Source organism: Typha latifolia, chromosome 15 (genome assembly GCF_019914945.1).
Source record: "Typha latifolia isolate L0001 chromosome 15, TyphaL0001v2, whole genome shotgun sequence".
Classification (NCBI taxonomy): Eukaryota; Viridiplantae; Streptophyta; class Magnoliopsida; order Poales; family Typhaceae; genus Typha; species Typha latifolia.
This window is the reverse complement of record NC_133100.1, coordinates 5,832,893-5,858,115: the sequence shown is the minus strand read 5'-3', so window position 1 is coordinate 5,858,115 and position 25,223 is coordinate 5,832,893. Positions and strand designations below refer to the sequence as shown.

Here is a 25,223-nt window from a genome sequence, read left to right as displayed (position 1 = left end):
GTTCCTTCTAACTAGCAAGACATTCTCAATGCTTTTTACAATATCACTATCTCCATCACTTTGATCATATGACCTACAATCTTTACCCTATGATACACAATAGGAAAGTAAGCAGTCGAAAACCCAAAAATGTGACTAAGCTGATCTTAAAAAGGAAGGCAAGACCAACAGAAAGGTAGAGGGCTAATTTATCAAAATTAATTTTTTGATTGGTGAGGGTAGAATACATCTGAAGGCAATTCCTAAACCCTTTAGCTTCTCTCCTAATAGCTTGACCAATTAAGTCACTAGTATAGAGAAGATAAGTAAGAGGAAGGTGACCATGACCTAAGAAAGTTTCCTCTAAAGGTGAAGGAAGGCCCCCTTACCATAGGGACAAACTTAGAGCACCTTAAAGAATAAAATAAAAAAGATAAGGTGATAAGCGATCTCCTTGATGAAGACCTCTATTAGGGACAATCTAACCCAAAGGTGATTTATAAATGATGATAGAATACATTGAGGCTTAATGTAGGTTATAATTGGTTGACACCATTGCAATGAGAAGTTCACGAGCGACAAATTATGGTGGATTGCCTTTGAGCTGAGCTAATCATATATTTTTTCCATACTGACCTTAGTCATCATCACAGGGGGCCTTGCATATCATATATTAAAGAATGAGCTTCTCCTGATCAATAGTGAAATTGCCACTTATGTTTTTTTTTTTCATGCTATAAATGCTCTTTGCTCAAGGCTTACCAATCGGGTCAAGAGGGGTTTGAGTCGATGGACTAGGATCTTAGAGATGACCTTATAGCAAATGTTGCGTAGCACTACAGGCAAAATGTTTGACTTAAGTAGGATTTTATCTCTTTAGGATCATGGTTAAATATGTTTCTCCCTACTGAAGTGTAAGGGATGCTATGATCAAAGAATTGGTGAATAACATCACAAAGGGGTTGACCAAGAGCAGATGAGTATCAAAGGGGTTAAATATGATAGACCTCACTTTGCACTCCATCCGATCCTGGGGCCTTTCCCTTAGGCAAAGACTTGAAGAAAATAAGAATCTCAAAGTTAAATATGAGGAAAAGTAAGCACACTAACCTCAGAAGCTAGCAAACAGGGAGGATCAGCTAAGGATAAGCAAAATGCCCAAGTTTTCTAGTTCTCGTATCTCATGACTCTACAACTCACCGTAGGAGTTCAAACACTCCCTAATGGCAGTAAAGTCATGGATCAAAGAGTCGTTATCAAGATGGGTGGAGGACATCCCTTTCCACATATGATAATACATGTCTAAAATTATATATATATATACTGGATGGGTACACATGACACTTATACAATAACATACATCTTATTATATTATAGTACTAGTTCTATATATACAGAAAATTTCACAAATCATACACTACATTTTATCTATTATATTATATGATGTAAAAACCTCTTAATATAAGATCTTATAGTATAACATCCAAAAGGCTAATATTCTTATAATATAACATCCAAAAACATGCAACAAGATCAATCTGTATCTCTTTAAATGTTCATCCCCTCCCCATCGCCATCCTATAGCATAATAGTAGGTGGGAGGTGCACTTTATTATACATTTTCCCATTCCTAAGCATGCTTCCAACTAAAGACAAACTTCCCCATCCCCTACTCCGCAGCAACACCACATCCTAATCCTCTTCCCGCGGCTCCACTCCATCCACGTCACAACCAGTTAATCCTCACCGTCCCGGGGCCCCCCGTCCGAACACCAGGCGCCCCCCCCGCGACAGCCCTCCTTCTCCGTCCACGTGGCAGGGCTCTCTCCGATGACCCACTTGTCGGATGAATTGACTTGGTTGTGTAATAACTCGTACAATGGACAAGTGTAATAACTCGTACAATGAACAATATATCCGATCCTATCTGACGTTTCTTTCTTTCTTTTCTCCACTGTTCTGGTGCCCAGTGTTCTGCTGCTACTCGTATCAGCGAATTTAATGGATCTGCCGCGCTCTCTCTCCTCCTTTTATTACCTTAATTGCTGGCGCTGTTCTTTTCGCTGCCTGCTATTAATCGCCATCAAAACCCTCTCCACTACTCTCTTGATCTCTCTCTCTTGATCTCTCTCTCTCTCTATGTCATCGTCGTCACTAGGGCAAGATCCCTCCTCCTCCAGATCTCGAGTGCATCGCGAGAGATGAACCCCCTCTGCTGCATCGCGCCCGTCTCGCTCGACCGCGGCGGCGAGCACGCGAATCCGACTCCGCCGGTGATAAACCTGAAGCCGAAACCCTTGGGGATCCTCCAGAACCCCGTCAGGAGCTCGGCGGCAGCGGCATTGCCGGCGCCGGACTCGTCGGATCTGGTCGCGCCTCGGGATTCGGACGATGCGGTGGTTGTCGGGGAGGGGAATGGGAGTGGGGATACGGTGGTGGCCGGAGTGCTGTACAAGTGGGTGAATTATGGGAAGGGGTGGAGGTCGAGGTGGTTCGTGTTGGAGGACGGGGTGCTGTCGTACTATAAGGTGCATGGCCCGGATAAGGTGTTGATCGGGGCAGCGTGGGAGGAGGGAGGTGTGAGGGTGATCGGGGAGGATTCGTTGCGGAGGGTGAGGAAGGATCGCTTGATGGGTGTGGCGGGGCAGGGGAGTGGGAAGCAGTGGAAGCCTTTTGGGGAGATACATTTGAAGGTGGGTTGATTTATGCAGTAGGATCCTGTAGCTTTAACTACCAAACTGTAGGACAACGCGTTTACTTGATTTTGATTTCCCTTGCTATCGCTTGTCATCCACCGGATTGATCTTTGATGGAAATGTATGTAGTTTGATTTGATCATTATATTTTTGTTATCAAATTCAGCATGCAATGTGCGTAAACCATCTACCAAAAAATCCCTCGTTTAACACCCTGAGATCTTTTTGTCTAAACTTAACTCCTTGATTGGTTACAATATGAAGTACATGGTTGTGGAAGATGATAATTTACTGTTTAGTTTTTGCACATCTATTGTTTCAAGAAGCATCTGAAGGTATAATTCAGCATACACGATTGTTTTGTTCTTCTAGAGGTTGTTAATTTAGACGAATTTCCTATTCATGGAATGGATTTCAGGTTTCTTCGGTCCGTCCGAGCAAGTCCGATGACAAAAGGTTGTATATTTTTAGTGGGACAAAGACTCTGCATTTGCGGTGCAACTCTAGAGAGGATCGGAGTGCATGGATTGAAGCTCTATTGTCAGCCAAAGATCACTTTCCTCGTGCGTTGACAAGCAATGATTTTGCTGCTGCACTGGAAATCACTGTCTCAGCAGAGAAGCTACGGGGACGATTGTTGCAGGAAGGGCTCAGTGAAGCAGTAGTCAAGGAGTGCGAATCTATAATGCTATCCGAAATGTCTGAGCTGCAGAACCAGTTAAAGTCTCTTCGGCAGAAACATATAGTTTTGCTTGACAAACTAAGGCAGTTGGAGGTATTTTTTGTCCCGCATGATCCTTTAGTGTTACTCTGCCTATTTAGTACAAAATGAGAGCAGATTAAATTATTTATTTTTACAGTTAGGGGCATTATTCTCATCTATCTCGATACTTTCTTATGCGCACCAGTTCAGGCTTACCCTTATGCTAGGTACCTATTTCACAATTTTCTCTGTTACTTTGTCAAAATTACTTGTAACTAGCCTTTGTTTGGTGGCTGGTCTGCCCCAGACTAAAAGTGTTTGTAAAGAACATAAGGAACGCAGCTCTTTTCTTGTCCTTACCTTTAGTAATATTAGCAGAATTCTATTGCTCTGCATGGAGGTTATTCTTTGTGAAAATCTTTATCTAATATGAAACTCTGTTTTATGTTATTTGCTTTTCTGGAAGACTTTCTGAATCACAAAGTGTTTCTATACTAACCATCAAAATATGCTGGTATGCTATTATCACTTGAAATTTCCTGACATAATTAGAAGACATGCTTCTATTGCATGAAAGTTCCTAACAACGTTATCGCTGCACCTTTATACTTTATTTTCATATGCCAATTTCATTGTTAACTCACCTGGGACAATGAGACAATCAGTTTAAGGTGTCTTTTAGGGTTGCAATGAATTCTGACGAGAAGACCTGGGTTTGACCCATTTACTTCATATTGACTCAAAAATGAACCTGTGAACCTAATTGAGGCAGTGGAAGATCTGAAAGAAAGAACTTTAATGTAATAGGGAAGTTAAAAGAACAGGAGATTATCTGACCTAACTGCTCGATGGAGGGAACTGTATTTTCTTCCTCTTAATTTGTCTCCCTAACTCATCTTGAACCCCTCTTTCAGTATGGGCAGAAACACTTTAAACCTTTAATTTCTATTCCTTGCAACTGATCGAACTCAGGGTAGAAAATACAGGCCTTGCTTATTTGTAAGAATCCATTTGAGATTACCAACAATTGTCTGTGTTACAAAAATCCCCCTCATATGTACTGTGTCATGCTGAGCGATTTTCTTTATGTTAGTTGATCCATGATCGAAATTTCTTCCTCTAATTTGATTTAGACCTAGAATTGATAACTTTTTCAATTTAGTTATTCCTTTTGTCATCTAATAGTTGGTCCTTGATTTCAAAGGTTCCATTACTCATTTAGCTAAGAAAGTGTTTAAACAAATAAGAATAACCTCTTATTACAACTATTGCTTGGGAAAAAGGTTATCATTGATAAATTTACGAAGAATCATACATACATGAATCTGAAATCTCAAGAATTTAGAAACAACATGAATTAATGGGTGGAATCCTTGTCGATTTTCATGAGGTACTAAGTGTCTTTAACCTCAAGAATCAAGAGTTTTAACTTCCGATACTAGCTTATTGGAATTGTTGTTTTTTTTTTCCTTCTGATATGCTTTTTCCCCATTTTGACTATCATTATCATGCTTGAAAGTTCCCCTAGTTATAGTGGAGAGATAATGTCAACAAAAATGCACATGGGCATACTAATTTAGGTTGATCATGCCATGGTTCGCCGGATCAGCCCAACGCAATCCCGATGCAGGTCCGATCCGAACTTTCTCTCTCTTTCTCTTTTTCACTCTTTCTTCTCACTCTCTCTCTTACTCTTTTTCTTTCTTTCACTCTTTATTTCGTTTTTTCGCTCCTTACCATATAACCCTTTGACTCACTCTCTTTTTAAATTCTTCTTCTTTTCAATTTTTATTGCACCAAAGTTTTTCTTTCTTTATTTTCTTATTTTTGGTAAACTTTTTTCTAAATTTTTAGAAGTTTTCTTGCATTTTTAAATAATATTTAGAATTTACGTAATTAAAAAGTCCGATTCGATCCAAGTGACCGATACGGTTGACATATTATTTTTTTTGGAAGGTCGATCCCAATCCCAATTTTTCGAACCTTGGATCTTGGTATCACATATAACATGGAATTATAAACTGTATTGGCAACATAGTATGGAATATGGATGGGCGTCGAGGAGTTAAGGTACCTTTGTTGGCTAGATTTGCTAGATTGATCAATGTTGGTGATAAGTTCTGCGTTAGCCTTCATAAAACCTTTTGACACTAACGTTTATAGTTGTTTTCCTTCCCTGAGCAATCCGAAGAAAAAGATAATGAAGAAAATCTTTCCTCATATTAGGTTATAAAGTGAAGGTTTGATGGTTTCCCTCATGGTACTCCTTTTTGCCTAGGAAACTTTTAGCCCCCGTTTATTTTAGAAATAACTTTTTTTTTATTCTAGAATATAACTATTTATTCCAGAATAACAGCTGAACACCATAATAACTCATTCCAGAATACAAATACTATTCATCAAAATTACATTTTATACCATACACAACTCAATTACTAATTTACTCTTAATATATATTCCATCATAAAAAAATACATTTTTTTAATCTTTTCCTTCACTTTATATCACATTAAAGATAATTATTACATTTTAATTTTAGAATACAAATAAATAGGAATAATTATTTCTGGAATAAAGATCTCATTTTAAAAATAACAAAGATGAATATCTATTCTAGAATTATCTTATTGCTGAAGTAAATGAGGCCTTAATTTAGTACTTTATGATTTTTCCATGTAAATTTTTGACAGTAATCTTCATCTCCCATCCTTATGTGGTTGACTTGTTGCATATATAAAAGTTAAGCATTTTAAATCGATAGAAAGGTCAGCTTGTAATTAAGTAGTTGAAGGTGTGAAGTAAGTCTTCCTTCTCCCATGGGAGGTGGCACACCAGATTTTGTGTGGAAAAAATGAATCTTTTAACTCGTGGATGCCGGTGATAACTGAATTACATACTAATGTAATGGCACAACTGACAAGCTAGCTTTTCAAAAGAGCAAACCCAAGATTATCTGAATAATTTTGTTACTTTGTATTTTCTTTCTTTGTGTTTTGCAAGAGAAGGAAGCTAGTGATTTTGAGAAACTACATTGTCCTTTTTTTCTTGATGCAGACAGAGAAAGTTGAGCTGGAAACGACAGTTGTCGATGAAACAAAGGAGCGGGAAGCACATGTTGGACAGGGAAACGGAAGATTAAGTGGTTAGTACTACTTCAACTAGTAATTTCTTGGTGTAAGTGATATATGACTCATATAGATCTGTACTTCAACTTCATTTGCTTTCAATTGACTTGATTCAATACTCTGGTAGAAATTAAGATGACACTTGTTGGTTGGCCATTGTCTTCAAAGTTAAATCTGTCGAGTAGGCTTTTAGATTCTCAAGTAGAAGAAGACGATTTTTTTTGTGGTATTTTTATTGGTTTATTACATCTAAGACCTTTGCTTATTCATGTATTTCCAATGAATCATTGTTCTGAAAACTGCAGTATGCTAGTGATATGCCACTGCATAGTGCAAATGCTATATGTAGCTGCATAGTAGATTACTAGCTGCATGTGCACTAAAGAATGTGGTCTAGCAATAAAGCATTAAAATAGTATGTAATCAAACTATGCATTATGTTGATTGATTATAGTAATAAACTGATAACTAGGTACAGGTAGCTAGACAATATATGAACTATGAAGTCATTTTCATCAAAATTCTTCCTGGTAGTTGGATGACATGTAATACAAAAAAAATTCCATTTGCAGTGTTATATTGGCTTGTTCTGGTCCTAACCATGCCTTTTGCACTAATTGTAAATCAGCCCTGTATACCTCTAAAAAATGTGAAATTACAGTAATGATCAAATTTAACTTGTAAGATACTGCAAAAAGGACTAAAAGGGAGTATTCTGTTTATTTTGAATGTAAATATTTATTTTCTTGATAATGCATTACTTTAATTTGAACTTTTGAATGGTTAAGGAGGTAGTAATAGGTATAAGAACAAAGCTAGAAAGCATATTCTTCGCTGCACACAACCACGATGGGCTTCGATTATACAATTGAATAATTGGAATGGAATATTTGGGTATTAAAATTGTTATGACCCAAAATCGGAATCATGACGGACCGTGTACCTCAATACATTTAAAATACACGAATCATAAATAAATTATCTAAGTCCACAACTCAAGAATAAATATGAACATCTAACTTGGATAAATATAATCCAACAATAATTAAATATGATCAATATTACCACTAATGTGTCTAATCAAATTGAAGATTAATATAACGAAAACATAAAAAAGGTAGATTCTAAGTGGAGGTGGGGTCTTGGTACATCTTGCTCAATCGCTATGTTGATCAGTACTTGAAATGTTAAAAGAAAAATCTTATGAGCCAACGACTATAGCTCAATGAGTGAAATTCACTTAAAAGCCAATTAAATCTAAATCTATGTCTGGCGATATAAAATAATAATTTCACTAAGCATACTTATAATAACAATATTAATAACGACAGAGGTAATAATAGTGTAAATCATATCTCATAACATGCTTCGAAGTCAATATATTAAATTTTTTTCAATATTAATAATGCCATATGTCTTAATTGAGTTAATACCCTGTGGATCCACAGTAACTAGAAGTCCCATTGAGATGATGCTCGAGTCTTTCTTATAGCTGATCCGGAGTTATCAGGAGGTGTCACTATGTGATAAATGCACTCTCTCTTCCACTAACTGTTGAGAGAGATTAGAGTCATTTCAGGAAGTCTTTTGATATAATTTAAGACTGTTATCTAAACTTTCAGATATATTTAGGTCATCACGAAAAATTGCAAGCGACCTATATCGGGACTGCTCTCTAAGTCATACCAAATATCAATTATATTTTTTCATTTATAATCTTGGTTATTAAAATCGCTATTTTGCATGAAGTATAATAATGTACTTAGTCATATATTTTGCACACAAAAATATAATAGTTAAGTTGCATATAGAAATGTAATGATTAATTTGCACACAAAAATATGATAATTATTGCACGTAGAAATATGATATATAATTTTCGCACAAAAAATATGTGATCATGTAAATAATTATGAAATACAAAACACATAAAAGGTGAGTGAACTTATTCACTCGAGTTTAAGTGGAAAGACTGAAATTTTTATTCCACGAGCTAAAAATCACCACCTTCAATAATAAATTTTAATTTAACCAATCTCATAATTTCTAAAATTTAAAACTAATTAGTGGCTAAAATGGGTTAATTTAAGCCCAATGAATTGGGTTGAGTTGCGGCTAGGTTGCAGCCCACATAATTCTATTAATCGGGTTGAGCTAAGCCCAACTGAATAATAACCAATGGACTGGGCTATGGGTTAGCCCGTAGCTCACAATTCATTAATTCAGTTTGGGTCGAGTCCTTGGATTTGAAATCCATATCCAAACTCGCAAAAACAATAAAGGGTTTAGTCGGGTTGAATTTGAGCCCAACCTTACCTTCTTCCACGAGGTCGAAATGAGGAAGAGTGAAAGTGAAGAAGAGAGAGCAGCCATCGACGGCCATTGCTGTCGGCGATCCACTAGCTACACCGTAAGCTCCCCACCACCCTCGCGACCACACCACCATTAAGAGGCATTCACAGCAAGTAATCGGCATCGACAGCCACCGCTCCATGGCCAGTGGCAATCCGAGCCATGAGGGCTTTAAAGGAAGTATCCACAGCACGAGGCGATGATATGAAGCTTCAGTAAAGGAGTGATAATGACCCGAAGTCGCCGGTGTTCACCGACGATGCAACATCTCCCAAAATTAGGTATTTCTCTCCTAACCTATTAAATTTTAAATTGAATACGAGGGGTGGAAGAGGACTGACTGGTGAGTCGTAGAGTGGTCTCCGATCGTTTTGACAGTGCTGTAGTGGTTCGATTCCTCGGTAGGTGCTCCAACAGGAAGGAAAGTAGAAGAGAGCGAGAACAACGTACTAGGGGAAAAAATATGTTAGGGTTTTGATTTATAAGGTATGTTTCAAATTTTGGGGTTTGACTTGGATTCAGAGTGGCCAGAAATTCTGCAGCCACTCCTCGTTGCGTAATAATGAGGGAGAGTGTCACGATCCGAAATTGAAATTATGACCAGTCATGCACCTCAATATGCTCGAGATACATGAAGCCTTATTAATACTTCCTAAGTGTACAATGGTAAGAATAAATAAACGAAGAGAATCTGCTTTATTTAATTTAAACTAATTGCAATGAAAATAAAAAAAATGTCATTATTACTGTGTCTTTAAATGAAATAAAATTAAATAATTAATCTAAAACATAGGACCAAAAGAATGGAAAGGTAAATAGGTAAGTCCTAAGTGGAGGTAGGGTCCCGGTGTATTTCGCTCAATCGCCACGCTGACTATTACCTGAAATAATAGAAGAGAGTAAACGAAATTCATGAGCCAACAACTATAGCTCGGTGAGTGGAATTCACTCGAAAACCAGATAAATTTTAAAATTTTATAGTGTTAAATAAAATCCAAGTTCAATAATATATATGACAATTTCCAAGAGGCATGCTCTTAAAATAATGACAATGATAATAATAGAGAGTCATGACTTGTAATCTCGCTCAGTTTCAACATATTTATATCTTTCTAATGTTTATAATGTCATTTGTCTCAATGAGTCTATACCCTATGGATCCATATCAACTAGAAGTCACATCGAGATGACACTTGAGTCTTTTCCTTATAGCTGATCCAATTATGGTCATCAGGAGGTGTCATCATGTGATCAATACATCCTATCTTTTTAACTAACCGTTGAGAGAGATTAGAGTCACCTCAAAAAGTTTCTGAACTATCTTGGGACTGTTTTCTAACCCCGCTAAAGTCATCTAAGAAAGTCACCGCAGTTTCCCTAGATTTTCAGATAGACCTAAGTCACATGAAAAACCGCAAGCAATCTATACTGAGACCGTTCTCTAAATCATACTAATACTAGTTTTATTTTTTTTCACTAAAATTTATAATTTGCACAAGGTATGACAATGTATTGAGTATAATAATTAAATGCACACAGATTATGTAATAAATAAATTTACGCATAACATATTACATGGTTTGACAAAGGTACAAATTATAATATAAATAAAATGTGAGTGAACGCACTTACCTGAGTCTAGGCAAGATAATTGAAATATTTAATCTTTAGCTCACGTGCTAAAAATTACCACCTTTAATAATCAATAGCAATACAACTTTTAAATTAAATAATATTAAGATTTTCTATAATTGAACTAAAAAATTATCTGCTTGGACCAAAACAAGCCCAATCGGTTTGGCTGGGCTGTAGTTGGACCGCAGCCCACCCAACCATACAATTAAATGGATCGGGCCAAAGGCCCAATCCAATTAAGTTAATAGAATCGGGTTGGGTTCCTTGAATTCGGATCCAACCCGACCCGAATCTAAAACTTAAAGGTGGAAGGCTAGACTCGGCCAAGTCTGCCTTCTTCAACCCGAAGGGAGATTGACGAGAGAGAGAGAGAGAGAGAGAGAGAGAGAGAGAGAGAGAGAGAGTCGGCGGTAGTGAGAGAGAGAGTCGGCGGTAGTGGGCCATGCTTACGTCTTCCTCGCGCCCTAGACAATCTTGAAAAAGGGGAGAAGACCGACCATGGCGACTGGCGGGGAGGTCTCCATCCTTGGCTGACGGTGATCGGAGCCACGAGGGCTCCAAAGGTGAACGTCCACGGCACGAGGCCAACGACAAAGCCAAAACTTCACAAATTAGGTATTTCTATTTTAACCTATTAAATTAAAATTAAACTTGAGGGGTGGGAGAGGGTTTACCAAGAAGTCACATGGTCTCCGATTGCTTCAGCAGTATTCCGGCAATCCGATTCCACGGCGATGACTCCGTCGGTAAGGAAGGAAGAAGAAGAAGATAGGCAGAGAAAAAAAATAAGGGTGGGGGGGGGGTAGGCTAAGGTAAATCCAAAGAGAGGGCTTTGGAGTTTAATTTATAGAAAAAAATCCAATCCAAAACAGATTTGGATTCGGTTGAAAAAATTGCGGCGATTCCGTCGCATGCTGTTGAGGGAGGGAGAAGGGTGCGCACATGTGCTCCAAGAAAGTTTTTTTTTCCAGTTCTCACAGATAGGGTGAAGGGAGCGCACGTGCACGCTCCAAATTTTTTTTAGTTCTTGAAAAAATGATCTAGATTTGGAGACTAATTTTGTTTTTTAGATTATTAGTGTTTATTAGGGGTGTATACGCGGCTTAGGCTTAAGCTTGAAATTAATTTTAACCCTAGCTTGGGATTCAGGCTCGGATCAACTCAAGTTGAGCTCGAGCTTATTTTCAAGCTGAACTCAAGCTGAGCCGAAGCCTTAAACTAGGCTATTTTCAAGCCAGGCTGAATCAAGCATATTATTCAAACTGAGCCAAATCGAGCCCAAGTTGCAAAGTCTTAAAACGAGTTAAGAACTATTCAAGCTGAGCCAAAAACTATTATATATATATATATATAATATTAATAAATATTATATTTGAGCTGAGCCTATCAATCCTAGCCTGAGTGAACTGTCTCCAGCTTAGGCTCGGCTCAGAATTCAAATCAAGCCAAAAAACAAAGCACTAGCTCAACTTAGCTCAAGTCGAGCCTAAGTTTTAGCTGAGCCCCTCGTTTATTTTTACACCCCTAGTGTTTTCAGTTTAGGGGTATTTGGGGAATAAAAGGAAGTTTACCACAAATACTGTCATGGTACTATCCAATTATCCATTATGAACAGTACGGATGTCCAAAATTACTGGTCAGGTGAACAGTACATACCATGAGTTAATCTTTTATTGTTTAATTAGTCCCAAGAGTTCTATTACGGTTTGTTGAATTTGGGTTTGTTTTCTCTATACAAAGGGCTGAACTAGTCAGCTATATGTATATATGGTTGGTTATTTGAGAAATGAAAGCCTTGCAGTCAGGTTTGCGTCTTCCTCATCTCTATCTTTTTTCTTTCTCTTCTGTTTTCTCTTATTCTCTCTAACTCTATATCGTTTCTCCTCTCTAGTTGCATTCATTGTAGTTTTCTTTCTTAACGTTCATCACATATCTGTTTGTCTTTTAGACAATAAAATAATTTTTTGTATCCTATTTCCTGCAGTAGGATAGCAAAGAATATTTTGATGTAAACCCTGATTTCTTTACCCTTAGGTCATCATTGCATCATAGGATACCACCTACTTTTTCCTACATCACTTTTTCTCAAATATAACAATTGTCTTCAATAAATTGTTGGCGTGTTCAGCTAGGATCTGTTGGCAGAGTATTGTATGGATATATATAGGGAAATGGTATGCTCAACTTAGACATGGAGAAAAGGAAGGGTTAGAATTGAATAAATTTTATGATGCCCGTTTTGAAATGAAAAAATCCCTGCTTTTTATATGCTTAGCTAAGTAACACCAAATAATTGATATTCTTGACAAATATGTCAAGATGATAACTGCAGATCATCAAAATTACTCATGGATGATCAATTTGAATTGATCATCAATCTCATGAATAATCAAAATTGACAATTTCCGAGCTGCATATCCTCATGCCAACGGCCTTTTATAGCTTTTGATCTTTTTTATGATTAAGCAATAGAAGCAACTACTTATGTAAAGTATTGTTCAAATGGGAGAAAGAGTTTCAAAGATTACTACTACCTATGTGAGTTCTTAAAGTTAAAGGTATTGCTTGGTAAACAATTAATTGATATGTTAGATTTTGATAAGAGTTTTGGAAATATAATAATGTAAGACTACTGATGATGTGGTTCAACCACTTAATTGTCATCTTGGTTGGTAAAGGCTTAAGAATATGCTTCAGTGCTACTTTGTGGAAGAGAAATTGGTCTCGGTTAATTCATGCATAAGGATGCTCCTTTTGTTGTTTGATATGCTTTGATTTTCCATTTCTGATGGGCCATTCCCTTTTCATTCTTCAGCATTGACTTGAGCTACAATGTTCATGATTTCCTTTCACTTCTGAGCACTTCACCATCACGTCTGTTTAAGAAATCAAAATTGTTCAGTTCACTAGTCCAATTAGTGTATGATGCTTTTATTCTTTAACACATGTTCTTGGTTTACTCTTTTGCATGACTTTGTAGGTAGGAGTAATAAATTCTCCAAGAGCATAACTAGGATGCATACCTTTAGAGTTGATGTATTTGGATATTTAACATCTTCCTTTATTTCTTTTTAACCATCTCAAATTCATATTACAGACTTCTACTCAGTTCTATCAGAGGGCAGTGCAACTGACTCTGATGCTGATAACGAAAGTCAAGGAGCAGATGGAGAAACTGACGAAGATGAGTGCACGTACTTTGATACAAAGGACTTTCTATCTGCAGAGTCTCTGAGAAGTGCTTCATACCGTAGCAGGGAAGTTATGACTAATTGCTGTAATGGTTCACGATATGCTAAAGACTCATGGTTCTCTGACATTACACAAGATATTGGTGTTGGAGTCAAAACCATTGAGTATCCCTATGTTAAACGTCGGGAGAAATTGCCTGAACCTAAGGAAAAAGAGAAGCCCGTTGGATTGTGGTCAATTATTAAAGAGAACATAGGAAAGGATCTTTCTGGAGTTTGTCTTCCTGTTTACTTTAATGAGCCTCTCTCTTCCTTACAAAAATGCTTTGAAGATCTTGAATACTCATACTTGGTTGATCGAGCACTGGTGTGGGGCAAGCAGGTTTGATTCTTAGACCACTGAGTTGTTTTTTCCCCTTATTTTCAGTAAAAGCGTTTTTTAAACAGTATTTGATAGTTGTGGATGGTTGAGGAAACCGTTAAAAAAACTTAAAATATATAAAGATGACAAGGATTGGATATGCCTAATATACCTACTTACATGATCGAAACCCTGAGCCAATATTTATTATAAAGTATCATTACTCTTCATCTATACTTCATGGATGTTGTGAATAAGGTGATATTTAACATGAAATTCCACCACACTTTCGAGGAATAACACCATGAGATCACTTTATTACTCTCCACAGATGTCACCTTTTCCTTTTTTTTTCCAGTAAAGTTTCATCTCATGCTTGATGTGACTATCTATTAGGCAATAAAAACAACCTAAAAAGTTGTGGTGAGAAACTTTTTTGTCTATTTCCATGATTTATTTGTTGCCCAACTTCGATATGTATAATTTCACTTTAATTCAATGCAGGGAAACAGCTTAATGAGGATTCTCCATATTGCAGCTTTTGCAGTATCTGGCTATGCTTCGACAGAAGGTCGACAATGCAAACCGTTTAATCCTCTTCTTGGGGAGACATATGAAGCTGAGTATCCAGATAAAGGACTTCGCTTCTTCTCTGAAAAGGTTACAAGCTTTTCTTGCCTCCAAACTCTCCAGTCTATTCCTGATTGAATATTAATATGTGATAATGACCTCTTCTCAATGATATACGCCCGTCATATTGTTGTTTTTTTCTTTTGTATTATTATTGTCTCTTGTTTTGACTCAGTAGGATTTTGTTGACTTTGTTCATTCCTGGTGGTCTCATTTAAATGATCTTCTCATATTCTTTCGGTTGGTATAGGTGAGTCACCACCCAATGGTTGTTGCTTGTCACTGTGAGGGTAAAGGGTGGAATTTCTGGGGTGATTCTAATCTGAAAGGAAAGTTTTGGGGTCGATCCATTCAGCTTGATCCTATAGGCATTTTAACTCTCCAGTTTGAAGATGGAGAAACATTTCAATGGAGTAAAGTTACTACTTCTATATATAATATTATAATTGGTAAAATTTATTGTGATCACTATGGTACGATGCGCATCAGGGGCAGTGGTCAGTACTCCTGCAAGCTCAAATTTAAAGAACAGTCCATCATTGACCGTAATCCTCATGAGGTAACTCTGCCTTACATAGCAGATAAAACATAGCACTTCTTTTTCATCAAACCACTGTATGTTTGATTTGTGGAATAACATTCTTGTTTCTGAATACTTTTACTCTAGCAATGTAAAATTTTTGTACATTTTTTACATGTTCAATCATCAAATTTACCTTTTGAGACACTGAAATAATAGAAGGATTTTCTTGGGCAATAGACATATCTAAACTAAGAAATGAATTAGCCGATTTCTCTCCATATCTAGATATTTTGTATATATATATATTCCAAAAAGAAAAATCAAATCTTTTTCCAAGGAAATTTTTTTCTTTCCTCATGACAAGTTTCTACTCTATCCAGTTATATATGAATTGGACTGGAAACTTTATGTTAAAAATTAATTTTTAACAGGTCCTTAGCCATTAGTTGCATCTAGAGATTGTGAAAAGCTAACCCTGGTGTGGGGAGAGAAAGTACTTTCAAATTTATTCACCTTTGGATGCGATTTGTCAGATCCCTAGGTGTAATCAATGGCTATTAATATATCAGATCTTTCACAAAAAATTCAGCACAAAGTTATTGCAGTCTAGCCTCGTAGATATAGTGTGTGTGTGTGTGTGTATGCATACAAATGGAAAATTGAGGCTACAGATTCATCAAACTGTTGTTGAAGTTGGTCTATATCATTTCTGAAAGAAAAGCTCGATCACATATACAGGGAAGGAAATAAAGCTACAAATTGTCTTGCAAACTACAGATTCATCAAACTGTTGTTGAAGTTGGTCTATATCATTTCTGAAAGAAAAGCTCGATCACATATACAGGGAAGGAAATAAAGCTACAAATTGTCTTGCAAACTATGAAAGACTATCCTGATCAATTTTCGGTGAACTAAGTTTTTCTAGTTTCTTTCTCTCACATTTTGGTGATGAATTCTTATAATATATAATTCTTGCGACGGAAGTCTTAGTACATCTTTATATTTTTGTGGCTCTGCTATTCTGTTTTCAATTTAAGATTGTTTATATTAAGAAAGCGAGTAAAGCTTATCATTTAAATTAATCTATCTTTTTATATCAAGATCCTCCTTTTGATCTTATCTTTTTGTGCTATTACTTTTTAGTTTTTTTTACATAGATGTAATTCTTGGAGGAGTAGACCTGGTTTATACTTTTATGTCACCAGCATATATTCTTTTTCTTTATGGTAACGCCATGAGATGTGAAATCCTATATCTTACAATACTATGAGTCAAAGGCATTATATACACATGAAAAGGGTGTAGATAAAGATGGAAAATAATAATTTTACTAGGTCATGAGTTGTTTTCACCTTTAAGACATACCTGACACAGAATATAAAAGAGAAGGAAAATCATTCTTCTCCTCTTGCAGATGCTCATGCTAATTTTACTAGGTCTAGGACATTCTAAATGAAATAAGTTGATGATTGTGAAAAAAAGAAAAGAAAAGAAAACAGTAACCAAAATCTTCAACTTCATCTCGCCAATATATATTTCTTTTTCAGAACTATAATAGCTGTTAATTTCTAACAAAGTGCTAAGTACTTTAGGGCCCAATTGGTTTGAGTTCAGGGAAGGTTCCTTAACCGGTTTAGGGACTCCTAACTTAATTCAGTAACCAAACATTTTTTTTATCTTTTTTATACCTAACGAAGTTTGCTTTCTAAAAAATCAAGACTAAGAAATGAGGTTAACTAATTAAGTTTGGGGCTTAGCCTCAAACCAAACAAGCCATTAAAGACTAGGGATATTGCTCATGCACCTGAATTGCTTCTGCTGTAAAGGTTTCATAGATTGTTACTCACCCTTGTACCATTTCCACTCTCACACTTACTCGAGACCAATTGGAATGCAAGCAATGACATTCAGGAAGTTCTTAAGTCAGCAGTTTATTTCAACTTTCATACGAAAATGAACTTCTTTAGTCTTTACTCCTATGTGTTTCATTTTGTTGGGCAGGTGCATGGATTTGTGCAAGATAACAAGACAGGAGAAAAAGTAGCTATGTTGATGGGAAAGTGGGATGAAGCCATGTACTATGTACTTGGGGATCCATGTTTGAAACCAAAGGGATATGATCCAATGTCAGAGGCAGTGCTTTTATGGGAGAGAGACAAATCTGTTATCCAAACAAGATACAACCTCACTCCTTTTGCTATCTCTCTGAATGAGTTAACAAACAGCTTGTTGGACAAGTTGCCTCCGACCGATTCCCGTTTGAGGCCTGACCAGAGACATTTAGAGAATGGTGAATATGAGCTGGCAAATGTGGAGAAACTCAGGCTCGAACAATTGCAGCGACAGGTATTCTTTTAGCAACATGTCACTCTTTTGTTGTTTCATTATGATTGATGTAACATGTGCTTATTTGTTGTTGGCTCATAATAAAGTTCCAGACAGTGGTACCACGATCAATGCATTTACTTTCATAGCTCTACAAGGAAATATTGTGAGGAAGTATCCAATTATGTGAATGATGCCATTATAATACAGTCATCTGTGCTGATCCATTTATGAGCTTATTAGGAAAGAGGCACAATTTTGTGAAAAAGTTATCCATGTAAGGGATGACATTTATTTTATTTTTCAAGCATAATGCAAGTCTCCTACATTTAACATGGCCTAAAGTAGGAGCATATCTTTCATGGCCTGCAATTGGATTTATCCTTTTGGATTCAGACCCAATTTAATCTTAAAAGTGGTTGAGCTAGGTCAAGTGGACAGAATTTCTTAAGGGATGTTTTATTGCATAAAGTGGGACTTCTGGGTACTAGTATATTTCTACTTTTACTTGAGAGAAAAATGATGAAAAAGTAAGTTAATCCACTTCCCTGTAGCCCTCACTCTCCTAAATCACTTTCCATTTTGGTTTCCTCCATTTCCTCTTTTATCATTACTTATTCACTTGCCTTCCATGCTCCATTTTCTGAAAATCATATTTCTAGAAATTCAGAGATATAGTATTGGAAATAGCAATTTGTGCAACCAAGTGCTTCATTTAAAATTTAATGGGTAGTTTTGGTTAAATGGAGTCAAGCATGGTATGACCTTGTCCATTCAAATCTCTGGATTGGTGTCTGCAAATCAGTTTAAGGTGGGAGATTACATTGAGAGTTTCATGAGTTCTATGAAAAAGAAAAGCTTACATTGTTTCGGGTGAGAAGATCCTATTCTATATTGAGAGTTTCTTGTTTGCTGTGAGATGCATCGAATGGTTTAGGGAGAAGGGGAATGGGGTAATTGTCAGTTATGCTGGGCCCTTCAAGGGAAGTGAGGAACAAACAGTAGGGCATTGGCTTGACAATGGATTATTTCATATTGGTTTCCTTAAAGAACATTACAAGAGCGAAAATCAGAGTGCAGATGAAGGTAACTGATAGATATTCCGGAATAATCCCTTTCTAATTTCCTTGAATTGTTTAACCAGGTATTGTCAGGTTAGATCTGCAATACATCAGATTGTCAAACATTAGGTTTACTAGGCTAGTTCTAGTAGGAGATTACGTATTTTCTCTCTAGATGTCAAAGTAGTGGTCGGATGTGAACAGAGACATTATCCACTGGGTGTACTAGTAAAATTTTGGACCTTTTACAATGTTTATGGACTGAGAATAATTTTGGAGTTCTGACATGGCAGAGAATGATTTGGGATGAGTAAATGATTTAGAATTCCCTTTGGGAGCACTTTGTTGCCTTCGTATATATATGGAGATGGGAAGATCCAAAAAATGTTTTATGACTTAATTTGAGAAATAGTAGTTCCATATCCTTGAGGACGACTCCTCCCTTACTATTGTTTCTTCTGTTCTTCCTTTTTCTTTTTCCATTGCTGAATGTTGACTTGCTTTCTGTTGAATCAGTATTTGCTTCTTATGATGTATATCGTCAAATCTGATTTATGCTTGCTCTTTTGCCAGAATACTTCAATATGAATATCTTAATAATAGTAGCCTCTAAATCAATGAGATTGACTGACAAGTTTGATATGCTGGGTTATCTTGCCATGGATATATACAATATCGTTAACTCTGACTGAGTTTGAAGCATTGAATAGGTTAAAGTCTAGATTGACGAGGCTCATAATTGCAACGATACGCATACACCTTAAATAACAATCAACATTATACATATTGCATGGTTAGTCATGCTAAATAGATGTTATACTTGTATAGACTATCTATTGAGCTAGACTTTCTGTATTGTGTTAAAACTTAATTTGCACTATCATAATAGATGCCCAATTTTTCATTTATACATGGTAGTATGTATATATGAAGTGTTACAGGAAGATCTGTAAGTCAAACTTTATTTTGAAATACAATACAAATTTTGTACACATCTTTTTTCAACCACAGAAAGATCATACAGTATTGCCAGCTGGACCAGTAAAATTTATATTTAAGTCATCGGAACCTCTGGCCAATATTTCATTCTATACTTCAACTTTTAGTAAGACATATCACAGTTTCTGACCATTATTTTGGCACAGAACATTCATTCTTATTGCTAACATTAACCTATTTATAAGTATATTCATGTCCTAAAAATTAGAGGCTTGATCAACTAAAGTTTCAATTAGACAAAGTCAGAAAATGCCTGGCTCAGAAATTCTTTTTACATCTGTTCTTGATTATCTATGGAATGAATTGCTACAAGCTAACAAGCACTAGATGAAACTTTTGAATTGAATCCGCATAGAAATTACAAGTAAAGTTTGAGGCTTGATCAACTAAAGTTTCAATTAGACAAAGTCAGAAAATGCCTGGCTCAGAAATTCTTTTTACGTCTGTTCTTGATCATCTATGGAATGAATTGCTACAAGCTAACAAGCACCTAGATGAAACTTTTGAATTGAATCCGCATAGAAATTACAAGTACCTATTACATCTGACGTGCCACCATCTAAATCTGAGCTCCTGATCTTCCTTTAGGGAGTAAATAATGATTGTTTACATTCTTTCTTTGTATTTCTTTTATCAGCCTTTGTTACTATTATCCATTGTTTGAAGTTTCATCCAAAACCAAGGCGTTTCACTGAAATGCTTTGCATTTTGGTCCTATCCAATCTGGAACTGCCTTCCGAACTAGTATCGAGCCGTAACAATATTAATAAAGAGTAACAATTTTTTTTTTGAAGTATGTTTTAGATTTGAGCTGGATTGGACTTGAAATCAACATGTACCTAACCCAACATCAATCTTATTGCTTACATGCTAGTAGATGTTATGTAATGCATTGGAAATTATAATAAAGAAGACTATTTTTCAAAAGAAGTCTTAAACAGACACAACAAAACTAGAACCGAAACTGACCACAATGTTTCATCTTTTAGTGCAGCCGAAACTGAAATGAAAACTTAAAATCCTGCTATTAGTCAATTACTTAGTGGCTCAAATCCATTTTTTTTGACCCAACCATGAACTCTTATGTTTTTATGTCCAAAAGTTTAGTTCTGTCTATATGAATTTCCCATTTTCCTGTTTCTCCACTGATGCATAATTCTTGTTGATTCACTCTTGAAATCTTAATATGCTTCTACAGAAAATCCAAATCTAGTGCTATATTTGGAACCCAAGCTGAGATTATGGGATTACTTTTCCCCAAGGTTCTAATTGCAATTAGCTGTTTTTCTATTCATATGATATTTGTGTTGCATTTTACTTGTCTGAAGTCTGAACTGCTTTCATCATGTGGTGGCAAAATCTTAATTCTACATATCCCTAAAATCATAAATTGCCGATTGATGTTGGCTACATAGAAAATGATATTTGGCAAGAAAGCACTCTTGTTGTTTTAATTATTATGTTGCCACTATATCCTACTGGGCCTATCCTTGAAATGTGTGAAATCAAAAGGGAAGAACCTTCCTTCAATTACTCTCTACCAAATATCATCAACAATCTATCTTTCCATAGGGCACCGCATGTGAAAGACCTTGAATTGACAATCATACTTAACACATAAAATCAGTAGCACTTTTATACTTCTATAGGTCAAAACTGTTAAAATTAAAAGAGTTGCTCGAAATAAATTTTGTTCTCTGTTGCAGGCAAGGAAATTACAGGAGAAAGGATGGCAACCAAGGTGGTTTAGAAAAGATACCGAGGATGATTGTTACAGATATGTTGGTGGATATTGGGAAGCAAGAGAAAAGGGGAAGTGGGATGGAATTCCAAATATATTCGGGCAGAGTGATTCACTTCTAAGCATAGAGTAAGGGTATCTTTCAAGTTTCAACCCACTATATCCTTTTTTCCTGCTTCCTTGTAGGGTTTCCCAGATTGCTTTGGGAACTTTGCTTGCTAAACAGAAATATATTTAAAGTTCTTAAAGGAAGAAATATATAAGTTGGCAATGAAATTTCAGTATGAATGAAGCTGTTCAATCACTATGTCTTTTACTAGTTGTGCCACTGCTCAATTGATCTAGTTAATAGGAATACTACTATTTCATTTGAGATTTCAATTAGACTTGTTTTATCAATAGAAAGATCAAAATGTCTATTTAAAAATATCTTGATTTCATGAATGCTACTGCACATGTCATTCATTTTTATATACTCTATACAATGTTGGCAGTAATGGCTTGGTTGTAGTCATATATACTATATACTATATACTAAATACTATATACTCTATAGGACAAATATATTTCTAGAATATTCTTTGCGTCCTATCTATTTTTATGTAGTTCAACTGGTAAAGTTGTTCTATTAGCACTTCATCATTAATGCATGTTGATATTTGAATCTCTTGACATTGCTATTGTTCACCATACTTTCTGAATATTGAGTGCTAACTTTTTCCTGCCTTCATGATTAAAAGTAAATATTTTATATATTTTCTCCATTATTTGATTTAGATGTATTAGCATGTTCATCTCTAGAAATGCAATCTCTCTGCCTATGAAGTTCATAGCATTGAGAACAAGGATACAAAAGAATTAGCAAATGTTTTATAAGAAAAGGAGGTTCTTATATTGAAACCAGGTGTCCATGAAACCTTTGAATTTGTCTATTTTTGCATCATAAATTTGAGTCATATTTAATGCCAAGGACTGTAATCATAGCAAAATGAAGAACATGGAAGACACTTGTGGAAAAAGCCTCTCAAAAGTAACTTCCTAAAAAGTGCTTTGACACTTCAGTGGTGTTGGGTTGGTATGTGTTCTGAGAGAGAATTAGAAGGATGAGGGAATGGGAGATGAGCGGAGTAAAAGTGCAAACATAGAAGGGAATAGCTCTCTAGCTGGATTTCAAAGGAAAGTGGACTTAGCTCCAGTGATGTTTGGTTGTTATGTGTTCTGAGAGAACTAGAAGGATGAGGGAATGGGAGAGGAATGAAGTAAAAGTGCAAACATAGAAGGGAGTAGCTCTCTAGCTGGATTTCGATGGAAAGTGGACTTAGGAGATTTTTGGCTGTTGAAAAGTGAGGTAATCCACTTTCCCTATGCTTATATTCTTTATATTCCATGGTTCCCAACCCGCCATTCAGGTCCGATTTAGATTTTCTTTGGACGACAAAATGAAAAGTTTTGGCTACGTAAATGTGTAGAGATGAAAGTCATGATCTTGATGCAGTTGTGATGATTGGATCTCTCTGTCGTTTGAAGTGCAGTTTTAACTTCCCTGCAGTGGTTGGTTTCTTTAGAGATGTGTTGTTTTTGTCTTGAGGTGTTTCATATAGCCATAATGTGTCCTGAAGCAGAGATGTCTACAGCAATGTGATATTTGTTGAGAGTTGAAACCTAATGATGCTTATCTTGTTTTTTTAGTCTTAAGCAAGCTCGATCTGGCTTATAGCTATCATGCGGCTTAATAGTCAAATACAAAGAAACTTTAGTTGATTTCACAACACTATCATGCCGAAGATCTTATTTATCTGTTTTGAACCTCGATAAATGTAAAGAACCACTTATAAATGCTTGCGGAAAAAAGAGGTAATTAACAAATCATTTCATGTTAGCTTTGGGCATTTCTTTACATCTTCCATATGATGCCTAACCAATTATTAGGTCTACTGCCCTTGGTTCCACTAAGATTTAGCTGGAACATGCTGGTGGGCTTTTGATTCCTCTTCCACCATTAACTAGATCTGGGTCTTAATGATGATTACTAAGTCTAATTTTCTTTAGCTATGGAGTCTTTGCTCTGCTATCTAGAGCTACAATTTTTTTTTTCTTTTAACTGTCATGTGCTTGCACTGCTAAGTGGAGCTCACGTGAGACAAAATATTTTAGACTAAGAAGGTGAGAGAGAGAAGCACGACAAGTTATTATAAGCCCATTCAAAGCTTTGGAAACCATTGAAATTATCCTTGGAATACCGAGTATAGCTCTCCTAGGTAACTAGAGAGACAAAATGGATCTACTGACAAACCTCCTGTCTCTTACTTTGGCAGGGAGAGTTAGATGTTCCTACGTAACCAACTTCCAAGTATTAAAAGGAAATAAGAGAAGAGAGAGTGAGTAGTGAGAAAGAAGTGCATTATGAGGGCTCCTGTAGTGCTAGTTCTGATGATTGCAGCGATGCTCTTAGGCTTCTCCTTACTCCAAGAACAAACAAGAGTAGGTAAAACATCTTCTCTTCCATTGTAGCATGTAAACTGAAGTCTTTTTCCTGAATGAAAACTTGGGATGTTCTTAACTTTATGCTTTGCCACATAAGAAGACACCGTTAGGTTGCACAGACGGCGGCCGGTGAGGAAATGGAGCCATCCACAGAAAGAGGTGATACCTTGGTGGTGTAATATGGATTATGCCCGAGTAAGACGACGAAGGCCAATACATAATAGGTTTGATCCCTGATTCAACCAACTTTTCATACTTTCTCAACTATTTCTACCCTCAGAAACATTGCAAGGTAAGAGCAGTATCTGCTGTTATTTTTGGGATTATATAGTTACGGAATGTAGCACAAATGGTTTACTAGTTGTATGCTGTAACAGAGGAGGCCAACAAAAGGGGTTTTTTTGTTTGTTTGTTTGTTCACTCTGTTCGTTATCTAATAGTTATTTGCTATCTGATCCCTGAGTTACTCTTTGCAACTACATGAATGCATTCCTACAATTAACTACGCAAGAAATTGTGTTGCATTTGAGTTACGATTGCTGCTAATACTTCAACATTTCCTATTTTTCCATGCCTTGGGGTCAACCAATACTTGATACAATAGGTCTTAATCCCATGTATATGTTTGGACAATTGGGGCCAACCCTGCTTGTAGAAATGAGCATAGATGGCTCAAATATACCGTGTACATATATATATATATATATATATATATATATATATATATATGCAAACAAATATTTCTATAAATATTTTTACATATGGTATCATGAAGTTGTGAGGAAGAGAGACACTAATAAAGTGTTTGTAAGCATAGCATTACTCATATTTTACACACGTAATATACTCCTGGAAGACCATTAAGAAATTTTATTATACCTTTACATGTGTCACACATCCATGTTTGAGATTGTCAATAATAATAATAATAGAATCCCATCAAGGAGAGCAATTTCAAGATCGTAGATTTGTTAGGGTCGACAGCATCCCTCGGAGTTGGAGGAACTAATCTGGTCTTGCTCCGTACTGCGTGAGTTTTATTAAACTTTCGCGGTAGGGAGTAAATTAAAAGAAGTCAATCTCACTGCACGAGGCAATTGCCCAATTGCCCACTGCCCACCCACTAATTTCACCCCCCTCTTCGATGCTTTCCGTGCCCCTTCGTTACTCAATGGTCCTTCATGTTTCAAAAGCCAATAAAGTAGGTAGGAAACTGCTGAGTTTTCTACTAATTGAAGTCTATCTCAATTTTAAATCTAAGTATGTTTTTAAAATCGCTGTAATATAAGTCGCTAATTAAAATTTTTAAAATTATTGAGAAAATTGTAAGTTTGGGGAAATCTTGTTTTTCTTATGAAACATCACTTTCCGGTTCAGCGATTTTTATATAAATTCTGATTAGGAAACCTATTTATATG

At 36.2% G+C, this 25,223-nt stretch overlaps 1 protein-coding gene across 4 annotated transcripts; it reads left to right on the top strand.

Moving 5' to 3' along the window:
- The first annotated feature begins 1,951 nt into the window (after positions 1–1,951).
- Positions 1,952–24,267, top strand: LOC140802107 (oxysterol-binding protein-related protein 1D). 4 transcript variants are annotated; one of them, XM_073157540.1, is made up of 10 exons: positions 1,952–2,672; positions 3,094–3,450; positions 6,433–6,520; positions 13,588–14,063; positions 14,547–14,702; positions 14,923–15,231; positions 17,197–17,541; positions 21,287–21,450; positions 23,637–23,802; positions 23,906–24,267. In XM_073157540.1, exons 1-9 carry the CDS (start codon positions 2,181–2,183, stop codon positions 23,644–23,646), a joined length of 2,397 nt encoding a protein of 798 aa, XP_073013641.1. In that variant the 5' UTR covers positions 1,952–2,180; the 3' UTR covers positions 23,647–23,802; positions 23,906–24,267. The 4 variants fall into 4 exon arrangements, with proteins under 4 accessions (XP_073013641.1, XP_073013642.1, XP_073013639.1 ...); XM_073157541.1 differs by having other exon boundaries at positions 23,903–24,267; XM_073157538.1 differs by having other exon boundaries at positions 23,637–23,806.
- The last annotated feature ends 956 nt before the right edge of the window (positions 24,268–25,223 follow it).

Coding starts and splice junctions, on each gene's coding strand:
- LOC140802107 (XM_073157540.1), top strand. CDS start 2,181: ATGAACCCCCTCTGCTGCATCGCGCCCGTCTCGCTCGACCGCGGCGGC. Junction 14,064..14,546: donor CACTGGTGTGGGGCAAGCAG/GTTTGATTCTTA, acceptor AATTCAATGCAG/GGAAACAGCTTAATGAGGAT. Junction 17,542..21,286: donor TCGAACAATTGCAGCGACAG/GTATTCTTTTAG, acceptor TCTCTGTTGCAG/GCAAGGAAATTACAGGAGAA.